Genomic DNA, 27,944 nt, shown 5'->3' on the forward strand with positions numbered 1-27,944 from the left:
GTGTCTTTTTCTCTGATTTGCCTATTCATATCTTTGATAGTTTTCCTATTGAGTTGTTTGTCTTATTCTTAAGGATTTTATAAAATTATTGTATGATGAGGGTTAACCCTTTGGTAGTTATGTATGTGGTGATTATCTTCTCCCAGTCTGTCCATTGCCTTTGATTTTGTTTAAGGTGTATTTTTCCTTGTGGAAGTTCTGACTTTTATTTTTGGTGTTTTCATAAAGGACTTCTACATTTTATATGTTATTTAGGAAGGAACTTCCCTGTTCCCACATTATAAAGTTTCATGACCTCCTCACAGTCAAGAGGCAGAACTTAAGTGCATCATTGCATATAAGGAAAGGAACATATTGTCATACTGAATGGTTTAATGGTGATTTGTTCTTTTTGTACAAAGTGTTTTATGTATTTTTCCATTAGGTTATTATCTCCTTGTGTAATATCTGGATGATCAGCTTTATGCAATTGACTTATAGGCACAAGAGATATTTCGAAAATGCATTTCAGTTCAAGAAGAATGGAAACAGTTTCACCATCTCTGTTATTGGGAGCTGATGTGGATTCACGTATTCCAACAAAACTGGATGAAGGCATATTACTACTCAGATCTGCTTTGCAAAGAGAGTAAATGGTCCAAGGTAAAGTATGGTACTTTTATTAATGTCATCTGTTTGCTAATAAGTGTACAGGATGATTTGCATTAAGGACTGTTCATTTAATAATATGGTAGGGACACCATTTTCTCAACTTAGAGATCCATCAAAGAGGCAATGTGCATTTAGTACCTGTTGTTTATAACCACTGTTCTGAGCATGACGTGCTTTAAAAACCATCCAGAGTCCTTTTCAATAGAGGCTTTACCTCTGAAGAGGAACTGCACTTATATATTAAAAGTTATTAAATAGCAATAGTTTTGGTAATTTTTTGTAGACCTTTTAATGCCCTTATGACAGTTTTTATGATAATCAACATTAATTCTGGTTATTTGTGAGAAGTTGGGAGGATTGAGATGATGATCTCTTGTCCATTTTGTCCATGTTCTCACCCATGAATGCTCCAGATGTACACTAGGAAAATGATCAAAATTAGGTGAAAAGTGTTCATCTCATTTGCAACAGGCAATATAAGACTTCATTTCCATTTATTTCTTTGACGCTTCTTAAATACCATATTTGGAAGGTTTGTAGGTCATTTCTGATTGCAAGGTAGAAATGTCATGCTCCTAGGGATGTTCTATAACTAGATGCTTTTCTTCATTTCCTCAGGCAACATATGTGTTCCTAAAAGCTGCAATTTTGAGTATGCTTCCCGAGGAGGATGTAGCGGCAACTAAAGAGAATGTGGTAGCTTTATTCAGGTAAGCAAGACACTGTTTCTATAACCAAGACCCTGAATGTATACAGGAGTGCACAAATATATCTTTCTTTTTCCCTTAGGGATCTTCCATGCTTCACCTTCATATTTGTTTAATTTAGTTACTCATTTGATACAGAAACTCTTAGAAAAATACAGTTAGCTAAGAGCCAAAATGTCATCGTCTTAGCAGGATTTTCTAGATATACTGGTGTAACTGGGAATCTTGACAACACATTATTTTTGTTTTGTTATTGGGTCTTTGCTACTGCATTTTGAAACACGTTTCCTAAAATGGTATTGTTAGCAAAAGATGTTAACTGTTGCTGTGAATCAAAGGTATTTTGTAATCAGGTAAACTTAAAAAACATAATGTATCCTTCATTTTCATTATTGTGTCAAAGATTCTGAAAAGCTCTGCTGTGAAGTAATCTGTTTAACCTTGCTTAGACCACTATCCATCCATCCATCCATCCATCCATCCATCCATCCATCCATCCATCCATCCTTCTGTCCATCCATCCATCCATCCATCCATCCATCCATCCATCCATCCGTAACCTTTTTGTTGAGCACCTACTGTGTGAGGGGTACTCTGTTAGGTGCTGCATAAATAGTCATGGCTCCTGTCCTTGTGCAGTTCATAATGGAACTAGGTATCAGTGAAATAATCACACAAATAAATGCAAAATTACAATACATGACTGATTTTTTTTCCCTTATACTTCTCTCATCACTCCGTCTTAGTATCTTTGTAGGCTCACCCTACTTTATCCAGTTATTAAATACCCATGCTTTTTTATTTCACAGGTCAGTCTTAGAGCCTCCACCTTAGGGAGTCTCATCCAAACCAAATTTAAATCTCTAGTTCAGACCTCGTGACTGATCTGCAGACCCCTGTATCCACCTTCACTGGGATATGGCAAAGCCTTTTAAACTCACCGTTTCCAGGCTTCCCTCGCAAACCCAGTGTCCTTCCTCCTCTCAGGGATTGAGACCACCAGTTAGCAAGTCAGACACCGATGATACTTGCGTCACCAGCACTGCCCACTGTCCCCTCGTCCCCTAATGGGAGAAGAGGTGTGTATAGGTGCGTAGAGTGAATGATGCTTCAGATGAGATCTGAATGTAGAGGAGGAGCTGCTGGAGCAGTGGGCAGTGTCATCATGCCATTTCAGACCTAGGGAACAGCATGTGAGAGGACCCTGCTGTAAGAAGGAGTATTGCACATTTAAAAAACTAAAACAAAGCCCATATTTGATGGACACGATGCTACATTTTTTAATATATAGGTCAAAGGAAAAGAAATGTCAAGGATTATTCAAACTATGTCCCACAGAACACAGAATTCCGTTTCAAAATAAGGTGAAGTATGTATTTCGTGACAGAGATCACCGGTAGCCCTAGCAGGAGCTGATAAGGTAATAAAATGGAGGTGGAAACCAGATTGGAGTGGGCTAAAGAGTGAATGAGAGTTGAACATAAATACGTTACTGGGTAACTTTGACTATGAAGGGGGAGAGAGAGAGAGAGAGAGAGAGCGCTATCAAAGGGTGTTTTAATGGGAGAGATCTGAGCAGTCTCAAAAACCACTGAGAAGGATCCAGTTGAGAAATAAAAGTTGCACACTTTTATTGTGGAAAATGAGTTAATTAATGTTTGTAAGTTTCCTGAGAAGGCAAGAGGATAGTATCCAAAGCACTGATCGCAGGATTGGATTTCTCTAGGAGGACCAGGTCCCCTTTTGTGTCGGGAGGGAAGGAGTACAGAATAGGTGCAGAGCTTATCTGTGGTGGTATGAGATGGAAGACTTCCTACCTCATTGTTTCTGTTTTTCTTTATGAAGTGTGGGAGGCAGGGTCTTTTGTTGAAAGAGAAAGAGAAGTGGTCTGTCTGGAGGTCTGAGGAGGATGGAAAATGATTGAAATCATTGCTGCAGAGAGTGGGACAGTGAACTAATGAGAGCTATGGTAGGGGGAATGGCAGGCAGTTCAAGGGACCATTGGAGGTTGGAGCTGATGAATTTATAGGGATACCAATCTACTCTCAGTGTGAGTACAGGGAAGGTGGGTACTGAGCTTCACCCAGGCTTGGGTTTTTGCTACATGACTGCAGCGACTTGCCAGTGGACACGGGAGTTTAGGACATAGGCTGGAATGTGCAGGAGTATAGGACAGGGCAACTAAGAAGGGATATGGAAGAACAGGGAGAACGAAGGAGACTGCTAGATTGGGAGAAAGTTGAAGGGCAGGTGCCAGGGAGTCTTATGAGACGGCCATGTTAGAATGAGGTGAATGGTGTTCAAAGGGTGGTGTGCTTGAATTTGTGCTTTGAGGTAGAACAATTACAGGTGATAAAGGGGCAGGTAGTTGTGGTAGAAAGGAAGAGACGACTACTGGAGATGAGAGAGTTAAGGCATGGAGAAGCAACTCGGCGTCCTCAAACGTAATTGGTGACAGAACCACTTAAGTGGAATATTAAATCGTGCGGCCACATTATGAGAGATAGTATTTTAGCGGAACCCTCAGACTTATCAGAACAAATTTGAAGGCATGACCAGGACAATCTTTTCATCTCTTTTTAAAAAGGTCTTTTAAAACAGGACCATGGTTACTAACTGTAGAGTCAACATTAGTAGAAGCCATGGTATCATAAATGCTACTTCTTACTGGTAAAATGCATTTTTCCATCTCACATAAACAACAACTTATGGCATATCATGGAATATTAAGATACAGTGAAATCTTTTAAATCTCCTTCCTATTTCCTCCACTTGAGAATAACTTTTTTCCATATCAAAACAATTTCTTTGAAACGTGACCAATCTGATTTTCAGGAGAAAGTTTGAGGTCTGTTATATGATCGATAGCATGTAATTTGTAGGGATGACAGGCGAGTCCCTAAAATGAGTGTTTTCTTCATATGTACTCTGTGACCATTAAACCATGAGACTTCATGTCCAGTGTGCGTGTTCTGACTCTTCCCCCAGCCTCCACCTCACGTTCCCACTGCTTCATCCACGGATGTTAATGAACATTAAGGCCTGGGCATTCTGGTTTAAAACCCATATCCCCCAATTGTGCCCAGAAATAACCTAATACAATTTTGTCCTCATATTGCAATATTTTTTCTCATTTCATTTTTCTTTCCGTGATGAAATTGGATCTTTTCCTGAATTCTTTCTCTGTAACGCATTTGATGCGTTTACAAATTTATGTATAAGAAAGTGCTCTAGGAACTTGTAGTCTCCCCATCCTACTCTCATTTTATGTGCTTGTGAATTTCATAATTGGAATTTCTTAGAATTTTGAGAGAAAGCTTGTAAACATGGCGCCTGTCCTTAGCTGATTATTTTCAAAATCTCGTCGTATGCTTGTGGAAACATTTTCTCAAGTTTCATATTAATTGACAGCTATCTTTTCAGCCACAATTATTTTATAGATCTTTGTCACACTTGGCAATAGGGATAGGGAATATACCAGTATATTCTCTTACCTCTGATTACCTACAAGGTAAGTAAATACTTTGGACTCTTTCCTTTTTACTTACCGAAATTGCCAATTTTATATCTAGATTTCCTGTGTTAGATCAAGATATATGCTAAGTTAACTAGAAGGACGTATGTGTCAACCAGAGAAGTTCTGAAACTTGAGCATGCTTCAGAATCACCTCATGCACTCATTAAAATCCAGATTGCTGGGTCCAGCCTTAGAATTGCTGGTTCCTTAGGTTCAGGGGTGGAGCCTGAACATTTGCATTCGAACAGGTTTCCTGGTGGTACTGATGCTGCTGGCATGGGAAACGCAGTGCGAACACCACAGGTACAAATACTGCCTGTGTTCTAATGACCTTTCGCTGGGGTGGGGCTCTTCACAGACAGGTGGAGGGTTTGAAGCAGAGAATTGCCGGGAAATCTATTCCTACTGAGAAGTTTGCTGTGAGGAAGTCTCGACGTTACTCCCCCTCATTGCCTGCCCCTGTGAAGCTCGTCTTGCCTGCCCTGGTACCTGCCTTTATTTTTCTTACTGTTTGTGTTCTAGAAATAAATTGTCTATTCATAGCTTTTGTTGTGAAGTTCAGCTCAATTGAAAACCATTGTAAGGATTTGTGTAAGGTGAACATTCGTAAGTAAATTGTTACTAATTACATAATAATAAAAATTTTAGCTAATGCTTTTTTGGCTGGTTGGTATGTTTTAGGCTATGATAAAGGCTATTTTAAAAATATATGTCATTTAATTCCTACAGTAACTCTATGAGGGTAGTTTTTCTTTGTAGCCCCATTTTACGGAAAAGGAAATTTAGGCAAAGAGAGGTGAGTTGACTCAGTTGAAATTGAGTTGAATTATAATGTAAATCTCATATGTAAGTTTACCTATTCTAGTAGCCACGTTCAAAATGAAAAGGTAAAAATTAAAAAGGAAAAGGAAACATGCAAATAATTTTAAGAATATATTTTGTGTAACCCATTTTATGCAGAATGTTGTTGTTTGAACTTGTAACCAATAAAAATTACACGAGGTATATCACATTCTTTTATATGGTACTAATTCTTTGAAGTCTGGTGTGTCTTTAGCTTAGAGTACATCTCCATTTGGACTAGCCACATTTCCTGTGCTCAAAAGCCCTAAGTGGCTGCTGGCTGCTACATTTGGCAGTGCAGTGCTGGTGTCACATTATTAATCGTTAGGCCATGTCGGCTAGACTTCCTAAAAAGCGTCATTTCAACTTAAATTTTCCTAATGAAGACTCTTTTTAAAAGTACTGAATATATCAAATTACTGTGACCCTTTGAGGCATTGGCTCTGCGTAAGTAGTCACGTAGCACAGAAAAACCATTTAGTGCAAGTTTAACATCTTCAGTTTTCCTCTGGGGTTTCGTGAAAAATTTTTAACAAAACATTTATTCAGTTTATTCAGAGAGTTTATTCGTATTCAGTTATTCCCCTTTGAAAGTCACTTAGTTGTTTCTAATTTTTCCTATTTCAAACATGCTACAGTGCATACATATTCTTTTATATTTCTCTTTTTGTACATGGGCATATAATTCTCTGGGAAAGCAATGTAAGTCCTGGTTGTAGGGTATATACATTTAATATTTTGACATTGCCAAGCTGCCCTCCAAAAAGGCTGTACCAATTTAAATTTCTACCAACAGTGTTTTACTGTTTTAATTTGCATTTTCCTGTTGGTGCAGTTGAGCATCTTTTTATGTGCTTATTAATTTTTATTTCTTTTTTGTATGAATTCTTCATAGATTTCTCTAATTTTTCATTAGGATGCTTATTGTTTGATCATTGAACTATAGGAACTCTTTATATATACTGTGAGAAAGAAAACTGCAGCCCACAGAACACAGGTGACAGATAGGAGCTGGGCCTGCAGCTAGTGCTGAGATCCAGGTGTTCCCCACTTCACATAAACAGTCTCAGGGAACACTACCCTCAGAACAGGTTATTCTGTGCCTGGGAGAGACAAAATATTAACCATACTGTAATATGAGCACCGATAAAAACAAGAGCAGTGTGCAAATCACAGAAATGATCAAATATCCCTCTTTCCCAGGTAACTTGGGAGCCTACTGCTGTTTTACCAGTTACAGGTTTTAGCTCCATTCCTGATTCATTTCTGTCAGTGATTTGTGCTTGGAAATGTTTTCTTTCTGTGTTGCAGAACTTTCCTGAAAATCTTCTAGAGCTCCATAGTTCTTTTTCTGCTATGGAACTCAGATGCTACCTATATCCTGCTTTGATCAGTAGGGGTCTTACAGAACGTTAACTCACTGTACTTATTTCTCCAGATCTTAGGGTGTAGAATTGGCTTGAATTTGTGGTAACTAGGAATTTGACCAAAATCCTGTATTTCAGAAAATCTTAGATACTGGACTGTCACATGTTTTCATGGTATAAAAGAATCTGAGCCCAGTAAAATATTTCCTGTGTTCATTTCCAGTGATGTTCTTGGAAGCAATCTATGTAAATGATTGACAGATATTTTAAAATGTTTCCCTTAAGAGTGACAACGAAAATTTGTATTAGATAGAATTGTTTATACTATCAGTTTAAAATATTATATTTATTTCTGTGTCTGTCATTTATTATCTTCTAAAAGGATTAAATACCAGTAGGTACTTAATAAATATTTGTTGAATGAGTAAATTAATTTTTCAGTAAAAACATGCTATACTGTATGTATTAAATTACTTCACAGTATAAAAGGCAAAAAGCATATAATAAAATCACCAAACTTCAAGTGAGGAAAGCTCAGGAAAATGATGCCTAAGTGTTGTCCTGCGATCCCCAGCAACCAAAGCAAAACATACATACGTAGTTTGGTTGCCTTGTTTTCATAAAGGAGATCGAATAACCACACATAATTGTAAATGGTTTTTCATTCTTCCTTGTTAGGAAATGATGTACATCTGGAATGGTTTTCCAGTGCTGTGCAAAAGAAAGGACCTTTCTGAAAATCTGTTGTTAACTGTTGAAAAGGCTGAGGCAACTTTACAAAATGAAAGTAAGTATGAAAAATAAAAGCCTTGAAATCTTTACCATTACCCCTCTCTCGTCCTATCCCTGTGCACATGTGCCCATGTTAATCTGTGTGCGTCACAAGGACAAAAGAGCTTGGGCTGCAGGTGTCTGGGTGATTGCATCAAGCTGAAGAGAGGACAGATGCGTGTGTCAAACATGGATGGACCTTGGGGACATTAGCCTAACTGAAAGAAGCCAGTTGCAAAAGACTGCGTGTTATGATCTGTAAAGATAGCAAGTAGATTAGTGGTTGCCAAGGGATGGGAAAACTGAGGTGAGGGTGATAGCTCAAGGGTGTGGCATTTCTTTTTTGGGGTGATGAAAATGTTCTAAGATCGATTGTGGCGATGGTTGTACAACTCTGTAATATACTCAAGCCAGCGAATTGTCTACTTTAGATAGGTGAATGGCATGCTGTGTGAATTAGACCTTAATAAATCTGTTACCAAAAAGGATGAAAGGAAGAAGGCAGTCGAGTTAGAGCAGCAAAAGCATGCTGCACAAAAGGAAAGCATGCACTTCTGCTTTTAGTTTGTGACGCTTTCCATACCTCCTTTTGCTCTCTAATGAATATGTTTTTGTAGACACACAGAATTGTTTTCAAGTTTAATCTTATCACAATTTAAGTTTTCACTCATTATTTTTGATTGTACTAAGAGGCCCCTTTCCAGTTTACTGGACGCTCCATTCCCTGGAAGCAGCTGGCCTGTTGGTACAAGGTTTAGAGTCCCAACTCCCCAGCTGCGAGACTCTGGGAAACAGACCTCATTGCTCCCAGCCTCCGTTTCTTTTAAAATGAGAGTGGTGTTGCGCCAGGTGATATCCCACATTTCCTTGTTCTGACATTTTCTAATTCTCTATCTTTAATCGAGGCTTTCTCCTTTGATAAGCCATGCCATGAATGGTAACCTTTGCCGTTTCTTATCAACCCCCAAATCTTGGGTGACATCCCAAGATAATGGTCTTATTCTCTGGAATGTTCTAAGCACAGAAGTTAAATGAAAACTTCTGTGGTGATAAACAGGGTAAAGGGCATAGAAATTCAGAGTCAGGGAAAATTATAACAGTTAACTCATTTTTCTTAGCTGGAAAAAGATGGGCACTGAAGGAGCACTGCCTCCATACTCAATATACTTGCCTACTCCCCTCCACCCCCCAGGGGGATTACATTAGTGAATATGGCTCCAGGGAGGAGGACCTCATTTGGATCAGTTTTGTATTTGGAGCTACAGTATGGAGCTGAAATGCCTAATGACATTACTCTTTACAATTTAAAAAAATTAAACACACAGTTACAGTTGATAGATGTAGGTGAAAAAAGTCACCCATATTTTTCCTGCAACACAATTTATAATTTTTGTGTATTTCATCCTATTCCAACTTATTTTTATAGTTACTATCAGTGTACCTGGACATACACTAGCCTAGTTTTTCTTTGCTGAATATATCATACACTTTTTTAAAAAACCGAGGTGTGATTGACGTAAAAAAACATTATATTAGTTTCAGGTGTACAACATAATGGCACAATATTTGTATACATTGCAAAATGATTACCACAATAAATCTAGTTAACATCTGTCACCATACATAGTTACACAGTTTTTTTCTTCTGATAAGTACTTTTAAGATCTCCCGTGGTTTGCTGTGTATAATGCTCACTTTATTGCCCAAATCTGTGAGGGAAAAATAAGGATGAGCATTATACGCGGGTAGTACTAATTCCCTATCTATATAAATGTTTATAATTCTTTTATTTATGCTTATGAGTTAAAAGTGTAACTCTAGACATCAATGACGATATCTGTATGCAAAATAATACCCTGGAATATGATAACAGATTTTGCTGAACTTATAACGAACTTTCAATAATGAAGACTTGTTAGCCTTCTGTGATGCATACATATCATAAATTTGTTACCAGTACATAACATTTCTTGTAACTTGTATCTGTTCTTGTGTTTTGTAATTATTCGTTACGTAAAATTTCTTCTTCCATAATAGGTTAAAAAATAAATGCTAAAATTCCTTTATAATACAAAAAACAAGTACCTAAATGTAAATAAATAAAAATTTGAATTACAAAATTAAAACAAAAGAATTTTTCCCTGAAAGTTTGGACCAAAAATGTTGGTGCGCGTTATACACAGGAGCACATTATACATGGCAAAATACGGTACTCGCTTACCGTTTTTCTCTGAAAATAAGACCCAGCCGGACAATCAGCTCTAATGCATCTTTTGGAGCAAAAATTAATAAAAGATCCGGTCTTGTTTTGCTGTAATATAAGACCCCGTCTTACATAATACCATACAAGACTGGGTCTTCTATTAATTTTTGCTCCAAAAGACGCATTAGAGCTCATTGTCCGGCTAGGTCTTATTTTCGTGGAAAAATGGTAGCAGCTTTCAAATACACAATACAGTATTATTAACTATAGTCACTATGCTATATATTACGTCTCTGTGATTTATTTATTTTATAACTGGAAGTTTGTACTTTTTGACCACCTTCACCATTTGCCCACCCATGACCCCCTGTCTCCGACAACCGCCAATCTGTTCTCTGTATCTAATGAACGTGGGTTGGTGTTTTATTTTTAAGATTCTCCATATAAGTGAGATCATACCATATTTGTCTTTATCTGATTTATTTCACTTAGCATAATACCATCAAGGTCCATGCATGTTTTTGTAAATGGCAAGATTTAATTCTTTTTTATGGCTGAGTAATATTTGTGTGTGTTCGCACGCGTGTGTGTGATTATCTTTTGTTTTTTTTTGAAGATTTTATTGGGGAAGGGGAACAGGACTTTATGGGGGAACAGTGTGTATTTCCAGGACTCTTCTCCCAAGTCAAGTTGTTGTCCTTTCCGTCTTAGTTGTGGAGGGCGCAGCTCAGCTCCAGGTCCAGTTGCCATTGCTAGTTGCAGGGGGCGCAGCCCACCATCCTTTGCCGGAGTTGAGGAATCGAACTGGCAACCTTGTGGTTGAGAGGACACGCTCCAACCAACTGAGCCATCCAGGAGCTCAGTGGCAGCTCAGCTCAAGGTGCCATGTTCAATTTTTAGTTGCAGGGGGCACTGTCCACCATCCCTTGCGGGAGTCGAGGAATCAAATTGGCAACCTTGTAGTTGAGAGGATGCGCTCCAATTAACTGAGGCATCTGGGAGGCAGTTCAGCTCAAGGTGCCGTGTTCAATCTTAGTCGCAGAGGGCGGAGCCCACCATCCCTGCAGGACTCTGGCTGCCATCCCTGGCAGCCTTGTGGTTGAGAGCCCACCGGCCCATGTGGGAATCGAACCAGAAGCCTACGGAGTTAGGAGCATGGAGCTCTAACTGCCTGAGCCACCAAGCAGGCCCTGATTATCTTTATTTATCCATTGATGGACACTTAGGTTATTTCCATATCTTGGCTATTGTAAATAATGCTGCGATAAACATGAGGTGCATATATCTTTTGGATTTAGTGTTTTCCTTTTCTTTGGATAGATACACAGAATGGAATTGCTAGATCATATGGTATTTCTATTTTTTTTATTAGTTTCAGGTGTACAAAACAACAATGATTAGACATTTACACCCCTTCCAAAGTGATAACCTCCCCAAATCTACTACCCTTCTGACATTATATGTAGCTATTACAATATCGTTGACTATATTACCTATGCTGTACTATACATCTCGTGACTATATAAATATATACTTAATTATAGTTGCCATTCAGTATCATTTTATATTAGTTTCAGGTGTACAGCGCAGTGGTTATGCATTTGTTAATATATAACCTATGAAGTGATCCCCCCGATAAGTCCAGTACCCATCTGACACCCTGCATAATTTTTACAACATTATTGATTATATTCCCCATACTGTATTTCACATCCCCATGACTATTTTGTGACTACCAATTTGTATTTTCTAATCCCTTTATGTTCTCCCCCATATCCCAACGCCCCTCCCTTCTAGCAACCATCGGTTTTTTCTTTGTATCTCTGAGGCTATTTCTTTTTTGTTTGCTCATTTATTCCATTCTTTAGAGTCCACGTATAAGTGAGATCATATGGTATTTGTCTTTCTCAGTCTGACTTATTTCGCTTAGCATGATATCCTCTAGGTCCATCCATGTCGTTGCAAATGGTAAGATTGCATTCTTTTTTATGGCTGCATAATACTCCGTTGTATAAATGTATCACAGTTTCTTAATCCAGTCATCTACCGATGGGCATTTTGGTTGTTTCCATGTCCTGGCTATTGTGTATAGTGCTGCAATAAACATAGGGGTGCATAATGTTTTTCGAATTAGTGTTTGGATTTCTTTGTCTAAATACCCAGGAGTGGAATTGCTGAGTCATAAGGTAGTTCTATTTTTAATTTTTGGGGAACCTCTATACTGTTTTCCATAGTGGCTGCACCAACTTGCAATCCCACCAGCAATGCACAAGGGTTCCCTGTTCTCACCAACACTTGTTATTTGTTGATTTATTGATGATAGCCATTCTGACAGGAATGAGGTGGCATCTCGTGGTTTTTATTTGGATTTCTCTGATGATTAGTGACATTGAGCATATTTACATATATCTGTTTGCCATCTGTATGACCTCTTTAGAAAAATGTCTCTTCATGTCCTCTGCCCATTTTTTAATTGGGCTGTTTGGTTTTTTTGGTGTTGAGTTATATGAGTTTTTTATAATAAATTTTGGATATTCACCCCTTATCAGATGTATCATTGGCAAGTATCTTCTCCCATTCAGTAGGATGTCTTTTCATTTTGTTGATGGTTTCCTTTATTGTGAAAAACTTTTTAGTTTGATATAGTCCCATTTCTTTTTTTCTTTTTTTTCCTTGCTCTAGGAGACATATCAGTAAAAATATTTCTAAGGGTAATGTCTGCGAGTTTACTTCCTATATTTTCTTCTAGGAGTTTTATGGTTTTGGGTCTTACATTTATGTCTTTAATCCATTTTGAAACTGTTTTTATAGATGGTGTTTAAGAAGGTAGTCCAATTTCACCTTTTTTTGCATGTATCCGTCCAGTTTTCCCAGCACCATTTATTGAATAGACTGTCTTTACTCCATTGTTAATTCTTGCTTCCATTGTCGTAGATTAAATGACCATACAGACATGGATTTTTTTCAGGCTCTCTATTCTGTTTCATTGATCTATGTGTCTGTTTTTATGCCAGTACAATGCTATTTTGGTTACTATGGCCTTGTAGTGTAATTTGATGTCAGGTATTGTGATACCTCTCACTTTGTTCTTATTTTTCAAGATTGCTGTGGCTATTCTGGGTCTTTTATGGTTCCATATACATTTTAGAATTATTTGTTCTCATTCTGTGAAAAATGTCATTGATATTTTGATAGGGATTGTGTTGGATCTATATGTTGCTTTGGGAAGTATGGACATTTTAACTATATTCTTTCTATCCATGAGCATGGTATAGGTTTCCATTTATTCGTATCTTCTTTAATATTGCTCTTCAATGTCTTATAATTTTCTGAGCATAGGTCTTTTACTTCCTTGGTTAAATTTATTTCTAAGTATTTTGTTTTTTGATGCAATAGTATGGTGGTTCTATTTTTACCATAAACTTCTAAAATTGTTGCTAAATGACCCTTACATTAATTTCAAAATCTTCATAGCACTCCATGGATCTAATATATCATAATTTAGTCCACTCTTTCAGTATTGTTGTGCATTTAGGCTGCTCTCCATATTTAAAATAATTCTAGCTTTAGATTCCTATTAGTCGGGAAAAGAAATATTAAAGAATGAAAGCTGATACAGTGGGCTTAACTGCTAACAAGGTCAATGGCTAGATAGTTAAAGAATCCAATAGAACAAGGAGCAATGCTGTTCTAAGGCCACAAAGTCTCCCCCCAATTAGCCATCTTTCAAATACAAACCAGTGGACACAGGGAGACCAGGTAAGTGGAATATTTTGCTCTACTATTGCAAAACAGTCACCCACAAAGCTCATCTATTGAGTAACATCGTTCCCCCTCATCCATGGTTTTGCTTTCTGTGGGTTCAGTGGCCTGTGGTTAGCCACAGTCCGAAAATATTAAATAGAAAATTCCAGAAATAAAGAATTCATAAGTTTTAAGTTGTGCACTGTTCTGAGTAGTGTGATGAAATCTCGCACTGTCCTGCTCTGTCTGGCTCAGGACATGAATTATTCCTTTGTCTAATGTATCCACCTCATTTCATCTCATCATGCAGGCATTGGATCATCTCACATCATCACAAGAAGAAGGGTGAATACAGTACAATACAATCAGATACTTAGAGAGAGAGACACACACACACACATTCACATAACTTTTATTACAATATATTTTTCTTATCGTTTAATTATATTAGTTATTGTTAATCTCTTACTGTACCTAATTTATAAATTAAATTTTACCACAGGTATGTATGTATAGGAAAAAACATAGTGTGTATAGGGCTTGGTACTATCTGCTGTTTCAGGCATCCACTGAAGCGTCTTGGAGCATATGCTCCGCGGATAAGAGGAGAGTACTGTAATGTCACCTTCCCATAGTAAAGGCAGCAATTTTATAAAAGGACCATGTTTCCCTTTGTCTTATTTTTCTCTTCCCCTTTTAGAGAGAAGTTATAACACTTCAACCCCTAATGAGCTGGAGCTTAGGTAGAGAAGCCAAATATTGAGGTATTCATCTTCACAGACTGATAATTCCCTTTGATTTCTGGGCACCCGGGAAACAAGTGGATGAGAAGCCTCATGAAACTGGGATCAAAAAGAGGATTTCAAAGTTTTTTCTATTTTACACACAACCAAAGGAGTGTATATATAAGTACAGACGACAGACTCACTTTATGGACATTTTAGACTTTGTGTGTTCTAGAAGTTCCAACATATTTTCTATATAGTTTCTATTAGCATAGAGTTGTGATAAGCTTCCTTACTATTTTTTTATAATTGTATCTTTTTAAGTTTTCACTGTTTTGGTAGTAAAATGTACGTAAAATTTACCATGTTAATTATTTTTAACTATACAGTTCAGTAATGTTAAGTATATTCACATGGTTGTGCAACCTGTCTCCAGAACTTTTTCATACCTATTAAACAATAGCTCCCCATTTCCCCCTGCCCCCGGACGTGGCAACCACCATTCTACTTCGTTTCTATGAATTTGACTATAGAAACTTCATGTAAGTGGAACCATATAATATTTGTCTCTTTGTGACTGGATTATTTCACTTAGCAGTGAAATAATAGATCCCCTACATCCATATTGTAGCATGTCAAAATCTCTTTTTTCCTTTTTAAAGCTGTATAATTTTCCATTACGTTATATAACACATTTTGTTTATTTATTTATCCATCGATGCACATTTGGATTGCTTCCACCTTTTGGCTATTGTGAATAATACTTCTGTGAACATGGGTATGTAAATAATTTTTTGAGACCCTGCTTTCATTTCTTTTAGATATATGCCCAGAAGTGTAATTACTGGGTCATATGCCATTTCTATTTTTAATTTGTTGAGGAATGACCATACTGTTTTCTATAGACCCTGCACCATTTTACATTCCCACCAACAGTGTACAAGGGTTCCAATTTCTCTACATTCTTGTCAACACTTACTATTTTTTTTTTCAGTTTTGTTTTTGTTTTGGTAGTAGTGATCCTAATGGGTGAGGTGATCTTCACTATTTTTAATGTGAAATAATTTCAAAAAGGAAAAATATTTCAATTTGTTTTTGAGTGAAAAATCAACATAAGTCACATCATTTCAAATTTAGATGAAATGAAACTGTATGAAAGTTCACCTTAAAAATGAGATATCACAAAATGTAATTCTGTAAAATGTATTTGAACGATTTTATTAGTATTCATTTTTGTTCGACTAATTTAGCCACTTTTCATCAGTTTGTTCATTTGAACACTTTCCTTGCTAAATATAGAATTAAGATAGTCAGATAAAGTATTTGTTCCTGCTATTAAGGGACTTACGTATGACTAAATCCCACCATCCACAAACTAAATGGAAAAATGAATATTTTTAAATAAGTGGAGTTTTGAAAACTGGGAGGTAAAGGAAAACCTTTTATTAAGCGAAAACATTTGTAGGGTACTTTTTTCTCCCAGAAAATAGGCCAGCTTGCTTCCTCTGTTTTGCTACAAAGATGAGTTTGGGTTCAGTAGAGTAAATTCTGATGTTTGAATGTCCATCTTTTTAGTGTAGACTAATATGTACCACTAGATAGCAGGGCCTTTGCATATTAAGAAGTCCTAAGGGACCACTGGGTTTTCTCTACTTAAGGAGGCTCTTCATCCCTATCCTTAAGTTTATATTGCCCCTCCATTGGTGGGGGAAAAAATTAAAGGAATAATGTATGTATCAAACTACACATGTAAAATGCAGTAGGAATTTAGAAAACCAAGACAATGTGTCTATCCATTCCTTCCTCTTTTAAAGACATATTGAGATGATAGGCTTAAGAGACATTTAAGCAGGGCCGGGGGAAGCTTAGACAGACACATCTTATTTCATAAAATTCTGTTTTTATATGTCTTCCCCCAGGTTAAAAAAATATATATATACTACATATATATATGGTTTCTTTTCTGAAGATCGATTTTGGCAGGTGTTACGCATGAAATTTATGATGATCTCTTCCAGGTCCATTGTTTTATGCAGGAAGATTACCTGACATGAGTTTCCCCCTACCCCCCACCCTCTCCCAACGACTGTTATGATCTTTGAGTAATTGAGTTCCTATTCTTCTTCAGAGTCGGAGGAAAAAATCCAAATTTGGAAAATAGAGTAAAATTGTAAACCCGAGTTGACTTCATCTCCACCCTATCCCTCCTCCACTTTATTATTAGGAATTGAATGTGTTTTTGCTTCTACCTTTGGCAAGTATCTCAAAAGTCAAAGATGGTAGAGGGCACAATTGGCTTTCTACTCTGACAATGCCAGAATTCTGAAAGGCTGGTCATGGGTACAAAAGGAGGAATACTGTTTAAAGAGAGAAAAATATTTGGAATAAGATGCCTGGAGTCAGCATTTGCTGTTTATTCCATTAGTGTTTCATTTGAAATCTAACCACATTCAACATGTAGCCAGAAGTTAGTACAATAGCTTTTCTTTGACTATTCATTGTGTTTAATTTGCTTGGTGAAATTGTATAGCAAACACAGACTTCCTTAAAAGAGAAAGTCATTTGCTTAATGGCTTTTCACTTCCTAAATCTATTTTCAATTTTTTCCTTTGGTACATTTCAATTCACTTCTAAAAAATTTAATATAGATATTTTTGAAGTTTGGGCCTCAAACATTTTTTTCCCCTCAGCCTATGCTTTGTTTTATTATTAAGTGCAGATCTTTTGTGATGAAAATGTGCTTCGGCAGCATTATCATGTAATTTTCTTGGAATATGCAATGGAAACTGTTGAAATGTTCATCCATGAACTCACCTATAAGCTGGAGAATCATAAACAATCATATTTTAAGAGAAAATAGTCATCTGACAAATAGTGCTTTGTGGTCTGAGAAAATGATGGTTTGCTTTCTTAGGTTTTTGGAGGACTTTTGTGTTTTCGAACCCATTTTCCATATCCCTAACCCATGATCTAAATCAGGGGTGTCCAAACTTTTTTCAACGTTTTTTACCAAGGGCCATATGCGGTAAAATACACAAACAGCCAGGCTACTCACTCAAGGTGAAGTACGTATTGCCTCACCTGGTTTATTTAAGTAAACTAAATATATTTTTGGAATTTGCTGCGGACCAATTAAAAATGGATTGCGGGCCGCAGTTGGCCCGCGGGCCGCAGTTTGGACACCCTTGATCTAAATGAAAGTTAAGTGTGTTGTGGCGTTACTGGTACTTTAGCTTCCCATTCTGTTATGTCTTTTCCTAAGCAAAATCGTCGTTCAATGAGCACCAGAATTTTGTGGTAACACGAACTGTTAGAAAATCTACACAGAACTCAGTAAAATGCACAAAAATTATACTAAAAATTAGCATCTAGCATGGACCGTAAGGGTTTGGTTCTAGGCCTGGAAAGATAATGCTTCTTAAATGTATATTTCAGTCAGCATCCATGATTAGAAGCATGAATGTGTGTGTGTGTGTTACAACGTGGTCCTTAAGTAATAGGAAAGGTAATGTGGTATTGATATCTGTGATTTTCTTGGTGAATGACCTATGAGATCTTGGAAACGTATCAGCTGTTTTCAGCACCTAGCAGTTAAGTGACTTCCTTCTAGTCGGTTAAGTGGCATCGTTAACCTCCCATAGAAACAAACTGAAAACCAGCACATGTTAATGATCATTTCTTAGGTTTGTTCTGAAAGCAGGACGATTCCAATATGAGGGGCTCCCAGGGCCTCATTAGTTTGGTTTACTTTACTGCCCCCACCCCCGACCACCACCACCGTGTTGTCACAGCCTGAAATGTGTAAATTATCAGTCTGCCTTGGAATGACTTCTTAGTTGCACCTAACTTGCAAAAACCCCCAATTTCAAAAGTGGTAGATGTGAAATGGCTACCTTTGTCAGATCGATGTCACACATAATATGGTTCCTTCTGTTTAATATTCTACAGCCTTGGACTGTAGAAGGCAAAGTGGTGAAAGAAAAACCTTTACATTAGTCTCAAGTAGTTAGTAGTGGGTAAGGATTTTAGGTAACTGGTATGTACTTCAGAACCATTTTATCTAATTGTATGACATAATACCCTCTCAAAAAAACGTAGCCTTGGAGGATTGGTAAGTTATGAACATAATGATCTGCAGAGGGTATTCTGCATCCTGAATTTTTAATGGGTAGAAGCCATCTGCTTCTCCATATGGAAGTGTTATCCTCATCTGCACGCAGCCAACACAATCAGAAGCCAGAACCACAGGAGGAGGCTGCCTTCTTGCTCCTCATGGCTTTACCTTGTACAGCATTAATAAAGCTCTTTATTTAGAGTTCAGATTTTCCGCTGTTATATCTAAGGACACATAATTCAGAATATGAGCACCGGAAAAAAAAAAAGTTAAGTGAGCGGAGTGAACTCCTTAATAAAATGGTGTACTAACCTAATGCAGTACATTCAGTATTCTTTTAATTAAAACTATTTTTGCATTGTGTTTTGTTCACTGAGGCCTAGCAAGTGCTAAAAATATTTTCCTTAGCTCTAAAAGTGTTTTTTATTTTTGTGCGTGATTTTTGTTTGTTTTGCTTTAAGACTTCAGCGACTACTCGGTAGATGATGAGTGCTTAGTGAAGCTGCTCAAAGGGTGCTGCCTGAAAAACTTACAGCGGCCCTTGCAAGCGGAATTGTGCTTCAGTCATGTTATCCAAAGGTAAAAACAAACACGGAAACCAGCCCGCGTGAAACTGTGGCTTTGGGGGAATAACTGAAAAAGTAGTGCTTTTACCTCTTGCTGCTGACCTTTTCCTTGGTGTTACCAGAGAGAGAATCCAGTAGTGTTTTCTCCGTTCTTCGAGAAGAAAATTATAATGTAAGTGGAACGTGGCTTTGTGCATTTCCACTTGGTGTTTAAAGGTGACCCACAAAAACTAAACTTACAGCCAAGCTAACAGGTGTCTGTCTAAACTCTGGCAGCGATGTATTGAACCTCTGATACTTTTTTCATTCCTGCCTTCGCTTTCCCATTTATTTATTCCATAGATATTTGAGCACACCCTGTGTGCCAGAGACTGTTCTGGAGCCTAGGGATTCAGAGTTGAGTAAAGAGACTTGCCATCATTGAGATAGTAATTTGGCAGGGAAGAAAGACATGTGATGAATGCTATAACTGCTTCTCCTTTGGAAAGGGCATTTCTTCTGTATATGCATGAGTTTTGGGGTTTTTTTCCCTCTAATATTAATAGCACTGATGATGGTGATGTTTTGCTCCTTTACTAAACAGAGAGTTGAGTCAAGGTTCTGATGCCTGGTTTTGTTGTCTATACCTGGAGTCATAAATGCAAATACCTACAGCTGCGAGACAAGCAGCCTTCCTGAGTGATGGCAGGAATAGGGATTGGTGGGCACTGCAGACCTGGGAGCTTGTATATTCTTTCTAGACAACGCAGCCACTCCTTAGTGCTAATTGATGATTGTTCTGTACAGTGTAGGCCCAGTAACAATCATCCCTGCAACTTTTCATGAAAAGCCTAGAATATGGATTTTTATGGAAAACCTCCTGATTTTTAAATATTGGCTGACATTTTTTGAAAACACTGTGAGCCGAATAGATCAGAGCCACAGACTGCCAGTTGACGTCCTCTGTTCCATATCACGTGTCTTCCCATCCATGGCCATTCGTCCTCTTCTTTGTGACAATATTTTATGAGTATTTAGGAGGACTGGTGTTTTTATCAGAAGGAGACCATGTCTATCTTTCAAATAAGTAGTATAGTGTTCTTAGTAAGCATGTTAAAGAAGGAGCCATGGAGTTCTATTTTACTGTTGTTTTTATAAGGATCAAAAGGATGATTAAAAGTATTACCCATTTGTGCTGTTTGTTGTGGTTTGACAATAGTGGATTATTTGCGCATGTGTTTTACAATTTTGGATTGCGAGTTTTTCTTCATTGGCACTTTATCTTGAGACTCCTGTGAGGCTAGGATTGAGGAAGAATCTCTCTCAAGTCACTTTGCTTTTCTTTCTCCCACATGTCCCAAAAACTTTCGCAGCCCAGGCCCACAGTTTCGTTCATTTCATTGCTTAGAGGTTCTTGGATCCTTGGGGCAATGCAAATTTGAATTGCAGACGAATGTGAGGACACACTATTAGTTATTAATGTCCTAAGAAAGGTGCTTTTACTTCTCACCTAGAGCACAGGCTACTAGTGATTGAGTTTTTTATAATCTGCCCTTTCTCTGAGGGAGGAGCTGTTCAAGGGCCCAGCTTACATAGAGGTCCCAGGCTTGGCTCCCTGTCCCATATGGGCCCAAAGCCTCATCTCCTACATGGACATTGAGACACAAGCCCTGGTCAGTTCAGAATGAAGCAGACCCCAGGAGTGCTTTGGCATCATCCACACACTCAGAGTTCTGGTTTTGTTTTGTTTTCAGTTGGAGAATTTTTCTTATGTTCCTGTGAGCTGAGCTATGCCTTTGAAAGTGTGTTATTCCTATTTTTTTCAGTGCTTTGAGATGTTTTGTCATCAGAGAGTTTTCATAATATTGCTGAAAACAAAAGTATTGACTTCTTTATTGACATTTTTTAGTGTTATAAGACTTAACAATACAAAGCAAAGTGAACGTTAGCAAAAACAACACAGCATCCTTATTTCTAAATGGAGTCCTTTACTGAACACATTCATACTTGGAAGGATGATCTTGTCCTTTCCAGAGTTAATCTTTGAAGATCTGCATGTACTCGTCTACCTATGGGGCAATAAACAGTCCTCAGTGCTGGACTGAGATTAAGGAGTAAAATAGGAGATAAGCATATTAAAAGCATGCTATTTATTGCCATAGTTCGGTGCTTTGATTGGATAAGGACAGCTTTTCTCTGATAATGGGCTTTAGTGCTGTGCCTGTTTTCTGAGGAATGGTCAGAATATGTATGTTGAAACAGAGTGATACATTTCTTGTTCTGTGAAGAAACTTAATTGCTTTTCATTCCCTCTTTTAGTGAAAAGCTACTGAAGTTTGACCACTACCTAGTGCCATTTACTCTTTTTGAGTTGGCATTTTTGTACAAAAGCCAAGGGGAGATTGACAAGGCCCTAAAGACCCTTGAAACTGCCAGGTAAGTGACAATGGCAGCTTTTCCCTGGTTGCTATGGAGTGAGTAATGTCAATACCATGATAAGAACAGCAGTAATACTGTACATACACCTACAAGTTAAAACAGTCGTGCGAGTTAGTAATCATGTTACCCTTGCTAACTTAGGCTTAGTTTGTGCTCATGGCTTTTACTTCTGAACGCCTGGCCCTGTGACTAGTTACGGATGTTGTGATTGTGGGCTTTTGTGTGACAGATATCTAACCTAACCTGTTCTCTATCAAGTCGGCAAACTTTTTCTGTGCAGGGCCAGATAGTAAGTATTTTTGGTTTTATGAGGTCTCCATTGCAACTACTCAGTTGTGTCAAAAGCAGCCCTAGAAGACAACAGGTAAATAAATGGACAACAGGTCCAGATACTGATCATGATTCGCTGACTCTTGGTGTAGTCAGCCGAATTTCTCATTTCGTCGAAGACCCACTGTTTGAAGAAGCCCTTTGAATCCGCCCCTGACTCTCTACTTTCTGTCTGTTGTGGCAAGTTCAAAGCACTTTGTCACTTCTGCCAGACAGTGGCTTTCAGACTTGTGATCATGGTTCACTCAGTGGAGGCAAAAGCCCTGTGGTCTGTTTGCCTTGAAGACCTTTTGCAGTGGACAATGCCATTTTAGCCCCAGGCCATACGTAGCTTAATGGTCCATTGGTTCGTTCATTTACTGAAATTTAGCAAGTGTTCACTGAGCACCCTTATGTGCCCGGCACTGGTAAAGGCTCCAGACAGACAACTGTACGTAAACAGGCAGTGTTTCTGCTCTCTTACTTGGAGGGGATTGTTAAGTAAACAAACAAGTAAGAAAAGCAGCAGTGGCATGTGCTTTGCTGAGATTTACAGTATGATACAGGGTACCAGGCTGTTACTTTCGATTGGGTTGATTCTGGAAGGCTTCCTTGAGGAGGTGATGTCGTAGTTGAGATTTGTATAATTAAAGCCAGTCCTGAGATCAGTCAGCAGAAGACTATGTGGGAACATTTCTGGCTGAAGCCACAGCTACGTAACCTCTGTATTAGGGGGTTGGGTTACTAGGTTGCTAATGATGGGGAGAGAAGAAAACATACTTCTGTTTACACTATGATATCTTGAGACGCCTCTTAGGTTTCCACGTGGAGACAGTGAGGTGGCAGTCTATTGTCGAAGCATGGAGTTCAGTGGAAGAGTAGGGGCCAAATGGAGAGATTGCAACGTCACCAGCACAGAGACAGAGCTATTTAAAGCCATGACACTTGAGTAGGTCATTTTGGGAGACTTACATAGCTAAAGAAAGAGATCCAGCATAGAGCCCTGGGGTATGCCGTCCTTGTAGAGATGAAGCAATAAGATTAAGAAGAAGTGGCCAGTGAGTGAGGAAGATATCCAGGAAAGCCAAGTGAACAGAGTGTTTCAAAAAGAAGAGAGTCGTCAGTTGTAAAGATAGCTGCTGACAGGTCGAGCAAGGTGAGGCTAGGAAGTGAACGGGCTAGGAAGTGAACTTGGCAGCGTGAAGATCATCGGGGCCTTTGACAGGTGAGGTGAGAAAGTAGAGTCAGATACTTTAAGCAATTCTTCCTGGATGTTTTGCTGTGAATAAAATATAGTAATGGGGCAGAAGCTCCGGAGACATGGAGCCGAGAGAGCCTTCTTCTCCTTCTTCTCTTCCTCCTTCTCCTTCTCCTTTTCCTTCTCCCTCCCAGCCTCTTCCTCCTCCTCATGGGAGACATAAGAGCAAGATGCTCTTAAAGTTCACTTATTGAGAGTGGTAATGACTCATATTTCAACTGACATGGATGTATCACCAAATGTAGCTAATGGAAAATTAGGGACTATAAATACTATTGTTCCAAGTATTTATTATTTGGACATATTTAGTGTTACCTAAGCATAATAACACAATTTTGTAATGATGAAAATAAGGGACTAGTAATTTACTAGTAAAAAAGAAGACCAGCAGTGATCAAAAGTCACCATTAACTCAAGCCAGTACCGATGATGACAACATAAACAGACTTCCTGATAATGTCAAGACTGTCGATTGTCTGCAGTTTTCCTTATCTAGTAGGAGCTTTGTAAAGTTGGCAGAATTAGTGGCCAGACATTTAGGAAAATATTCTAGGTCATCCTTTGGTAAACTCTAGATGTTGATTTAGCTTATGAATAAGAGCCCTTATTATGAATTATAACCTTTTTTCAAGGTTACCGGTAAATAGCACTTAGACTATTATAAAATGGAGGGCTATAGAAAGAAATGAGTTCCACTACAAAGAAAGACGTTACAGCTCACCCATGGGCCAAGGCAATGTATGAAAGCTGGAGCCCAAAGTCGAAGCCATTCCATTTTACTGATTCTTAACAATTCTAGCAAAGAGAAGTCAACATGAATGATCTGAGTAAAGTTTTTAAATAATCTGTGGATTTCTATGACCCTCACTGACATTGTCACACAATAATCATTGGCCAAACCATTGATATTTGCCTATGGGAATTGGAGTAGGTAATTTTGGTGTCACCAAGTAATCCTGCTGTTTTGTTGTGGTTGTTTCATGGGAATTTCAAGATAATTTTGGTGGGGGGGTGATTGATCACATCCACCCTGTTTATACAAGGCTGCCTTAAAATACCCAGTTTAGAAAAAGGAGGCCAACTATTTAAGAGTAGTTCACAAAATTTGTTAAGCCCTTCTCATAATATTGCTGTGTTTGTGAGTGGCTGGGTAATTAAGTAGAACCTTGCTACTCAAAGTATGACTTTTAGGCCACCACTAGGAGGCTTCTAGAAATAAAGAATATTGCCATCCTCTCCTCACAGGACCAGAATCTACATTTTAACAAGACCCACTGTTATGCATGTTCAGGTTTGAAAGCAAATGAGGAATGAGGATGAGAGGAAGTGGGATGGTGGTGGTGCTCTGCTATACAAAGGAATTTTGATACTACAATTGTCTTGTTATTGTCTTTAGAAACAACTACAAAGATTACTCCATGGAGTCTAGACTGCACTTCAGAATTCAGGCAGCTCTTCACCTGTGGAGAAAACCTTCCTCAGATTGATCAGAACGTGAGGAGTGGAATTTTCTCTCCATTAACACCGGCATCTGCTATAGACTAGACCTTGTATTAAAGTGGAAAAGTGATCTTGTGAATGAGAGACAAAAAGTCGATTTTGTTGTCAATATTTTCTATCATCTGTGTGGTTTTGTTCTGTGTTGTTCTATGTAAATTTCTCCCCCCTAACCCCACTGCTGTGGAATAATGTTGAATACTATCTAGAAAATTCGTATATTTTGCCTCTCCAAAAAAAATTTCATACTAGATTTGAATTGGAGAGTGAAGGAGCCTTTTAGAGGACTCACAGGTACAATAAAGTCTAATTAGATTATTTATTTTTTTTAATATGGAAGTTAATATTGTTTAAGTAGCAAATGGTTTACAAGTTGAGCCATTCTTAGATATGTTGGTCAGTTAAACCTGAGATATTTTGTTGCCTTGTATTTACATTTCAGAGGGGAAAATAAAATTGCCTACTTTCAAAATAGCTTTCAAACCTTCTGAAAACTCCTGAAGACAGGCAGTGGGTGCACATGGGGATGGGGTAATGTAGTTAATAGGTTGTAAAGACCTGCATCTATCAAAGATGGTGAAATACTGTTTGTTTGTTTTTTTAATTTTTCATGTACGTTAAAGGTTGTGACATTTTTGAGAGACTAACCTGTTTTTGAATGTACTTAAGTCTATTATAATGACAAAATTTAAAAAAAACAACAACTCTGTGTCTAATGGGAATAAAAAGTTATATTTTAGAAATTATCTGCAACTTTAGCGATGAAAGCTTAAAATATCTTATGTTGATTGTTTTTCTCATAGGAAGCAACACATCCTGCTGCTTTAAATGATATGTAAAATATCAATAATTTTTACACTCTTGATGTTGGTAAGGTCTAATTTTATAACCTCTCTAGCACTGTGATGGTTCCTTGTAAATATCTGGACTCTGTTTAGTCCTTTAATTTGGAAACACAATCAGGGCACTGAGGGGAAGAGAGCCCGACTCTGTGTGCTTGGTCCTGGCCCTGCTTCTGGTGAGCAGTTACCAGAGTGACCTCAAGGGAGACCCCGTGCTTGCTGCTTCCTTATATATTTCTTATCTGTGAAATGGAAAAACAACAGATGACTGTCAAGGTCTCTTTCCGTTTTATAACCGTTTGTCTGTGTTTTGCGTATTTATTTTCACCAAACAACTGTTAAAATGTATAATCCGAACGACTCCCACTTAGAGTGTGTTTTCATTTTGCAATCATCACTGCCTCCCCTCCCCCTCTTCCCCCAAAATGTATGTTTTGTAGCTGAGGACCAGTTTACATCCAGAGAGAGAAAAAAACAATTTGTGAATCACTGAATCAGGGTTTCATGCTATATCTGTTTCTATTGTGAAGAAAAGCTTGTCATGGAAGCCTCTGCTGTTTAACAGAAAGAGTCCCAGACTGGGGGTCAGGAGCCCATCTCTGTTAGTTAATAGTTCCTCGATATGGAGCAAGTCATTCACCCTTTCTGGGACTCAGTTTCCCCAATGGGGACAGCACCACAGAGCTTGGTGCTGGTGAGGGCTCAATTAGGGCATAATCATATACATAGCTTTTTGTAAGCTGGAAGGCTATGTGAATATCAGTTGTAACATTCATGATTTTTATACACTGATTACAGTATCAACACAGAAAGATTGGCTGAATCTGTGGTCTCTGATGTAAAATGAGAAAAGCTTGGAAGTTCAAACACCTTTAAATTTATTCATGTGTTTGGCACTGATAGTTGCTTAGATTATGAATTTGCTCCTTGCTTGTTCTTCCCTGCTCCGTGAGCCTGTACCCAGAAGGTCTCGGGTCTTATTTTCTTTAAGGTATTAATTCTTGATTAATATTGAGGGTGTATTTCCAACGAAAGGTGATTAATACAATTCGAGACAGCACCACCCTAATCTGTGCTATTAATACAAGTTATATGACTTGACTGTAGGTCTAGACAAAAGAGAAAATAAACGGTCATTACAAGAAGTAGTGGGAAATACGTTTAATAATTATTTTTTATATAATTTGGAAAAATGTTTATAAATTCCTTAGAGGAGCTTTGATGACATTACTTTTTTTAAAGTGTAAGTACCCACAATGTTTTTGTGAGAAGCTGTAAGTCAGAGCAAATGTCGGTAAAAAAATTCTATCTGGTATAAAATGAAAACAATTAAACTAATAGTGATTATTTTTTATTTTATTCTAACTATATTGCAAACAAATATAAAAGTTATTCCTGTTTAGTTAAAATTTCCTTTTATTTTTCTTGTTTTGTTTTTATTATTACTTTCTATTCTTTTTGTAGTTAGCTGGTAATGTGGGTGGGTAATCTATCCAGTGGACTTTTAAGTGCTGTAATATCACTCATGTTACGTATTAATCTGTTTCCTGCCATGTTCAAGACACTGTTGGTGGCACCAGTTTCTTGTGACATCAGTTCATATTGCGTTTTGGGAGTTATTTTGTGATTCAGGGTGTTCTGTGAAGAATGATACTGAAGTGACAATGTTGTATCTAATGTTTTGAGGGGCATATGTGGAGAGTTGGGCTGCCAATGTGTCTGACAGTTTGTGCAATTTGTGTAGTTTTTGGTATAATTGCTTTTAAAAAAAAAGAAAGGAAAATAGAGAACCAGAGTTCTGACTGGTGCTGTGTAAATTTAAGACTCAAGTAGAGGTTATGCTTTTGTAGGACGGGTGACAGGGAAGGCATGATTTCTGTTTGACAATTAATGGAAGATTAACTACATCGGTTCTTATACAGACATGTATTTTAATGTTTCTATGCTTCTCCTGGATACAAGAAGGTCCCAAGTTACATGGGGAAAGGGAGTCTATTGATTCTCTCTTTCTTCTGCAAGTGGGTCCAAGCTATTGGCGGTGAATTTCAGATAATCAACGTCAAAGATTTTAAATCATTGAAACAATCTTGACAGCGTAACCATCTCTTTTGCAAAGTTGTAGTTTAACAGAGCTATGTGATTGTCATTCTTACCTGGCCTGGAAGCTAATGGTTTAACTTTGAAGTTTAACTCTGATTCTGATGAAGTGCTTCAACTCAGTGAGATGTATGTAAAGGTGAAAATTGCCCCCTTTCAAAGAAAAGTGTTTTCTCTTTTGAAGCTACTTTTAGAGGTAGTTACTTTGTGGTAGGCACTGATAGCCCTTCCATTAATACTCTGATTCCGGTTCTCATTCACTTAAAGGGAATCTGTTGATGTTTTCAAATAGATGTTTTTCTTTCTTTGGACAGT

At 37.9% G+C, this 27,944-nt stretch overlaps 1 protein-coding gene across 8 annotated transcripts in view; it reads left to right on the forward strand.

Annotated features, from left to right (window-relative positions):
- The window catches only part of TTC39B (tetratricopeptide repeat domain 39B), a 124,274-nt gene extending 96,978 nt beyond the window's left edge, over positions 1 to 27,296 (forward strand). For all 8 annotated transcript variants that reach the window (XM_081066050.1, XM_081066048.1, XM_081066053.1 and 5 more), the window contains 7 exons: positions 481 to 642; positions 1,270 to 1,361; positions 5,234 to 5,360; positions 7,764 to 7,872; positions 19,104 to 19,221; positions 21,507 to 21,623; positions 24,590 to 27,296. In XM_081066050.1, coding sequence (XP_080922176.1) covers positions 481 to 642; positions 1,270 to 1,361; positions 5,234 to 5,360; positions 7,764 to 7,872; positions 19,104 to 19,221; positions 21,507 to 21,623; positions 24,590 to 24,680 — 816 coding nt within the window. In that variant the 3' untranslated portion in view covers positions 24,681 to 27,296. The remainder of the gene's footprint in view (positions 1 to 480; positions 643 to 1,269; positions 1,362 to 5,233; positions 5,361 to 7,763; positions 7,873 to 19,103; positions 19,222 to 21,506; positions 21,624 to 24,589) is intronic.
- The last annotated feature ends 648 nt before the right edge of the window (positions 27,297 to 27,944 follow it).

Source organism: Rhinolophus hipposideros, assembly GCF_964194185.1.
Source record: "Rhinolophus hipposideros genome assembly, chromosome: 11".
NCBI lineage: Eukaryota > Metazoa > Chordata > Mammalia > Chiroptera > Rhinolophidae > Rhinolophus > Rhinolophus hipposideros.